Source organism: Macaca thibetana, chromosome 3, assembly GCF_024542745.1.
Source record: "Macaca thibetana thibetana isolate TM-01 chromosome 3, ASM2454274v1, whole genome shotgun sequence".
Lineage (NCBI taxonomy): Eukaryota > Metazoa > Chordata > Mammalia > Primates > Cercopithecidae > Macaca > Macaca thibetana.
Genome location: NC_065580.1, coordinates 83,061,074 through 83,067,736, shown reverse-complemented (window position 1 = coordinate 83,067,736; position 6,663 = coordinate 83,061,074). Strand labels below are relative to the sequence as shown.

At 38.4% G+C, this 6,663-nt stretch overlaps 1 protein-coding gene across 1 annotated transcript in view; it reads right to left on the bottom strand.

The window, feature by feature from the left end:
• Positions 1 to 3,846: 3,846 nt before the first annotated feature.
• LOC126951318 (uncharacterized) overlaps positions 3,847 to 6,663 on the bottom strand; it is a 69,460-nt gene continuing 66,643 nt past the window's right edge. The window contains exon 6 of the mRNA XM_050785369.1: positions 3,847 to 4,230. Within this exon, the coding sequence (XP_050641326.1) occupies positions 4,227 to 4,230 (4 nt within the window). The 3' untranslated portion in view covers positions 3,847 to 4,226. The remainder of the gene's footprint in view (positions 4,231 to 6,663) is intronic.

Here is a 6,663-nt window from a genome sequence, read left to right as displayed (position 1 = left end):
ACGCAGGCAGGAGTGCAGTGGCAAGATCTCGGCTCACTGAACCTCTGCCTCCCAAGTTCAAGTGATCCTCCTGTCTCAGCCTCCAGGGTAGCTGGGACTACAGGCACCTGCCACCATGACTGGCTAATGTTTGTATTTTTAGTAGAGTTGGAGTTTCACCATGTTGGCCAGGCTGGTCTTGAACCCCTGACCTCAGGTAATCCACCCGCCTCAGCCTCCCAAAGGGTTGGGATTACAGGCGTGCGCCACTGCACCTGGCTGAGAATATTCTTGATATATTGAGTTACATAATTTTTTTGTTAAAATTATTTTCACTTTTTAATGTACCTATAGAGAATTTCAAATCACATAGTGGCTTAAATTATACTTCCATTTGATGGTGCTGGTTTAAAGGAATGCAGCCCTGTATGACTCACTGTTTGCCATTAACTAAGTTCCTGACTCTGTAAAATTATATGTTATGTGGTAGATTTCATTCCGGTAGGAATGCAAATGATTTCTCTCTGGTAGAGAGGATAATTCCATCGGTTATGATTTTATTGTCTTGAAAGATAAGCAGCTTTGTAAATAACCTAGGAAGCCCATAAAAACATTTTTTAAATAAGGGTACAAATACCCAGAACTTCAAAATGGCCCTTTATCCACCTTTCTTATTTTCTTGATTCCCTCATTAAAGAATTATAAATCTTTTCTATGTGTTCAGGTTAGTGATTTAATAGATGTTAGTTAGTTAGTTAGTTAGTTTGTTTGTTTTGAGACAGAGTCTCACTCTGTTGTGCAGGCTGGAATGCAGTGGCATGATCTCGGCTCACTGCAACCTCCATCTCCCAGGTTCAAGCAGTTGTCCTCCTCAGCCTCCTGAGTAGCTGGGTTTAGAGGCACAGGCCACCACGCCCAGCTGATTTTTGTACTTTTAAGTAGAATCGGGTTTCATCATGTTAGCCAGGCTGGTCTTGAATTCCTGACCTCAAGTGATCTGCCTGTCTTGGCCTCCCAAAATGTTGGGATTACAGGCGTGAGCCACCGTACCCGGCTTAACAGATATTTTAGAAGGCTTAAAAGATTTCATTTTCAAAAAATAATATACATGAAAGTTATAGTCTTACTTTCCAAAAATTATACTTTGATGCAGGTAAGTCCTTATTATATTACAAACATATAATAACATTAAATTAGCTTGGCTTTTACTGTCGTTTTCTGTTAACTAACAGCATGATATTTTCCTTAAATCAAGCTATGACATAGTCTAATATTGTTCTGAAAGTCACTTTTTAATCCAGAATTCACGAACAGTACACAAAGATAAACGTAACCAAAAGTTTATAGATTCCTGTTATCTATTGTTTACAAGGATGTGAGCATAGATATTACAGTTTTATGTTAATGTAGGCTATTTATTTCATGCTGCTCTGAGCAGCTAATCATTAATGTTCTCAGCAAGCCTTAAAGTTAAGCTGATGTTTGTCTGGCTCTGATGAAAAGGCATAGACTTACCAATAATTTAAGTGAAAGTATTTCCTTAAAAGTTTCATTTTTTACCTCATGGGGTGGTATTTCCACTTCAAGTGCAATGAACAAGAATCTTAAACTTTTAACATTCCTGACATGCAAAACAGTGGAAGTGCATATGACTCCACAGATGTATGTAATTTGTAAATAAAAGTTAGTTCTTACCTAGCAATCAAACTTAGTTCTCTTCAACTGCTAGTGGATGACTTTGATTTTTGTGGGCTCCCCGGAGTGGGAATCAATAACTAAGTCATCTGTACTTTATACAGCTCTCAGACTATTTGAGTGAAGTCATTCGTTGAAAACTATTTCTGAGCATATACTGTACATCAGCTACTCTCCTTGGCACTGGGACACAACAGCGAACACACGATAAAATCCTTTCTTTCATGAGGTTTCTCTATTAGTTGGAGAAGCCCAGTGATTGGAGAAGGGTAGTTGGAGATGAGCACAGAGAAATAACCAGGACTACATAATGAAGGGCATTAGAATAACTTTGGCTTAAGATGTAAAGACACTGGAGGGTTCTAAGCAGAAGAATAATATGATAAAAATTGCATTTTAAAAAAGTCAGACAGACAACTCTGCTGTTGTGATGAGGATAGACTGAGGTGGGTGTCACCTCCAGGGGACCTGTAGATCGGAGGCTATTGTAATAATTAAAGCAAAAGCTGACAGGGTTTGGACCGATGTATTTACTAGAGGCAGCAGAAACGTGTTGGGCTCATGATATAACAGCTTATAGGCTGTGAGATAAAAAAATGAAAAAAAGGATGTCTCCATTTTATTTTTATTTTTTGCCCTAGCAAGTGTAAGAATGGAATTGCTATTAACTGAGATAAGACTGTGCAGGGATTGGCAAATAATATCAGTGTTAAATTTTGGATCTGGTGAGTTTGAGAGAATGTCTAATAAGAGATCATGGGGAGATGTCAAGTAAGTTGTCCCAGGTAAGTAACTAAGAGTCTGGAGTTCGGAAGATATTTCAGTACTGGGTATATATATATTAGGAAGTCTTGGGTGTGAACATCTGATTGGTGACATTTAAACCAATAGGAATGAATGACATTAGGAGGCTGAGATGGGAGAATCAAAGCCAGGAGTTTACAATGGGCCACTGTGTCACTGTACTCCAGCCTGGGCAAGAAAGACCCTGTCTCTAAAAAAAAAAAAAAAAAAAAAAAGATGCGATTACCAAGAGAGTGTATATAGATAGGAAAGAGATCAGGCCTAGGACTAAGTCCTGGGGCATTTCAGCCTTTCTTGTCACATAAGCTGAGTAAATTCAGGTATCTGATTTATTTAATCCAGTTTTGCTGCATTTATTTTTCTAAAGAGCACATTTCTTTTCATGAATTACACATTAAAATTCCAGGGAACTTAAATTATGCAAAATATCCTTTGGGAAATGATTTAATTTCATTGCCTCATCTTTCCACTTAATGTTGCTTATGTACACAGAGCTATTAAATACTCACTTGCCTTTATTTCAGTAGCTTTCATATTGAAATTGGAAAGGTGATAGGATAATCCATTCGATAAAACTGGCAATAGTATTAAATCCTACCCTCCCCTTTTATTAATTTTAAATTATAATCATCAAATCTTGATCAAAAACAAAGAAGTTTCAAGTCATTTGTTTTCTTTCCCTTAAAATGTTTAAACAAAAATTTAGAAAAGTATTTTAACATGTTAAAAGAGAGACCTTTCCTTCTAGTTGGAACTATAAGTTCCCCAAGCCTGATGATCATTAAGAAGGACATTTAGTATTTCTGTTACTTGGAGATCTTCTCTCTTTTGATATAGTGGAGTGTCTCAGAGAAGCTTCTTAAAGTGTATTAGAAAAAACTGAAAAAATGAAGATTCAAATATTGATATCAATATACCATAAACATACTAAGTAAATGTTGATTGTTTCAGCCTATGCCACCTTGTATATGTGAACACAAAGCTCATACATATACTCTTTTTTTTTCAGAAATAAACTCTATCACTAACCATCTGACATCCAATGATTCCTGAAATAAAATCTATTTCTAGGAACAATTTAAACCATAGAAGAACTTCACTGTGTCATGAATTAAACTTGCCTTTTTTTTTTTTGTCTTTGGATGACATCTCCTGGGAAAGTGCCCCATTTATATTTGAATGACTTCAACTGTGGTTGCTACCTTGTTCTGTGTTTTTTAAAGTAAAAATATTTGATTTTTAAGTATTACTTTCCCACACAGTGTAACAGTCATCCTTTAGTAGAATATATGCTATATCCAGAGAATTCTTATTTCTATGAAGGATACAAACAGATAAAATTTGCAATCTTTGCCCTTAGAGAAACGTGGTAGTCAAAATTAGTAAGCATTATTGTTGTTTATTTGTCTTACATTAGTTTTACCTGAGACTACAGCATCTCTTTAACTTTGGACATTAACAGAAAGCACAACATTATCAGCATTTCCACTCATAGTTGCAAGATCTAACTTTCACAGACTAAATCAAAAGCCTGATGATTGGATTCTGATCCATGTGGTAACAAGGGAATTTCAAATTATGCAACTTTCCTTTGTTGTTTTAGCACTTTCTCAAGCCTCTGAGAGAGTGCAGATTTCCGCAGAATCCAGGAAGGTGCCAGAACTCATTCATGGTCTCACTGGGAAATGCACGGGAGATGAACATTCAGGCCAGAGTTCAGGAAGCCCTATGCTGTTTTGGTCCATCAGTTATCTAAATGAACAAAAGAGAAATGTGTGAGCAGAATTCACTGAATCAGCTTCTATAAAGGGTGAGACTTACCTGATAGGTCACTCCTGAGATCAGAAACTTGGCTGCAAATGCTAGATGTAATTTGCTTAATCCTCTTATTCACTATTGAAATAACTAAAACCAAGCTTATAAAGGCATGATAACAAAAAAGAATGGTGGAACATGACTAGAACTATGATGTGGAAGTAGAACTATACTCTGTTGGCCAAATAGTCAAATGTATTTTTCGTACTTATCAGAAAGCATCCACATGCAACTGAGGGCAACAGTACAAGGTGTTTTGGAGTGCCATCTTGAATAAGTGATGTTAACATTAAGTTCCCAGTGAAGACTTTAGTTTCCAAGCTTATAAAATTATAACAACAATAACAATTGTCTCCAATAATAATAATAATACCTGACTAAACAGTGCATGGTCTGAAGACAATTGAGTGAGGTTATGCCTATGAAAGTGATTGCACATTACTGAGTTTGATTTATAAATGCCAATTAAATGCTGCAAAAACTAAGGACTTCTAAATACATCCTGTCTTACACAATTCAACTTTTCCTTCTGTATTAGCACCAGTAGGGTAGAATAGTGCAGGGAAGCATTACAATGAGGCTTCTCACTTAGGTGAGGGGAGGTAGGAGCGCCTTTAGAGAAGTACTACAAGTTTTTAAAGGATGTGGAAATGGGATGTGTTTCCTGTTGTCTTGAAATGGGGGAAAAGCCTCAAAGCTAACACTAGGAGACAGGTTGGTTCCTTCAAACCAAAGGAAGTCAATTTCCTGATTTCTTATACATGGATAAGAGTTTTCCTTTATATAAACTCCTATGTTCCATTGAAACCAACCCAATAATCCCATAGACTGTTCTTTCTGATGCATGTAGAAATTGACCTTTCTGGTCTTAAAGCTTGAAGCTTACATTTGTTTTATCTGAGTTCCTTCCTCAGGAAAGGACCTTCAGGCCTCTTAAAAAGGTTTCCAAGAACTGAAACTCACCAGATCATGACATCCTAACAATGAGAAGTCTGGAGCCCTCATTCATCATGATTGCATCCTTGCCCCTCCCTAGTTTCTGTTTTCTTACATATTGTTACATTTCTTTCTATAGAAGAATGTTATATAAACCCATAGGTTTAGTTGGTCAGAGAGATGGATTTGAGCCTGAGCTCCCATCTTCTTGACTGCAGCACCTGATTAAAGCCTTCTTCCTTGGCAATACTCATGTCTTAGTGATTGCCTTTCTGTGTGGTGAGCAGCAGGACCTAGACTAAACCCCTGGTGTTTTGGTAACACCATCAAGAAACTGCTAGAAGTTCTATCCCTATGGGGCTTTTTAAAAGGTAAATAGGCCAGACCACCTACTATCACCCTCTCTTCAGTACAAATTAAGGAATTGAACAATCAAACACCTGAAGGCTTTTTTTTTAATCTTTTTTAAGACAGAGTCTCACTCTGTTGCCCAGGCTGGAGTGCAGTGGTGAAATCTCGGCTCACTGCAAGCTCCGCCTCCAGGGTTCACGCCATTCTCCTGCCTCAGCCTCCTGAGTGGCTGGGACTACAGGCACCCATCACCATGCCTGGCTAATTTTTTTGTATTTTTAGTAGAGACGGGGTTTCATTGTGTTAGCCAGGATGGTCTTGACCTACTGATCTCGTGATCTGCCTGCCTTGGCCTCCCAAACTGATGGGATTACAGGTGTGAGCCACTGGGCCCAACCCTGAAGGCTTTGCTTTTTAAAGGAGGCATCATTACCCTTGGGGGAAAGCCCTGAGGAATACCCATTTCTGATTTCTGTGAGAAAGGAAAAAATAAGGTAATCCCTGCAAAGCCAATTTGTGAATGCTCAGAATTATCATTTATAAAGATTAAGGGTGCATATGAGTGAAGGAAACCAGCAGGCTTGTTCTGGATGAACGCTTGCTGAGCTACAGAACTGCAACGACCACCTGTGGAGCCCTTTAGTACAAGATGTTTTGGGAGCTCCTGGTAGAGGAGTGGTTTCATATTATGTCCCCAAGAGGTTTTAAGGATGTGCATTTGATTATAAAGCATCCTGTCTACTTCTTATCTAGAGATGCAAAAATAGGTGGCTCACAATGTGAGGGAAAGGGGAAAGGAAAACGGGGGTCTTCTGTACTCACGCCATTTGGTGAGCTCTTTGGAGGGTTCTGTAAACACACTGATTTAATGAAATTGATGAGCTCCAGCCATCTTGTGAGTAATCCCACCGATGATAAGGTGCCTCTTATCAGACCTATAAGAGGTAGTGGGCTGAGGCAGGGACTTAGGGCAAGTTACTGGATGTTGTTCTCAGAGACTGTGCCAAATGAGGCCTCTGTCTAGCACAGAGAATAATGTGCAAAAATGTCCTCCACAAGCCAGTCACTATTTGGACATCAGCC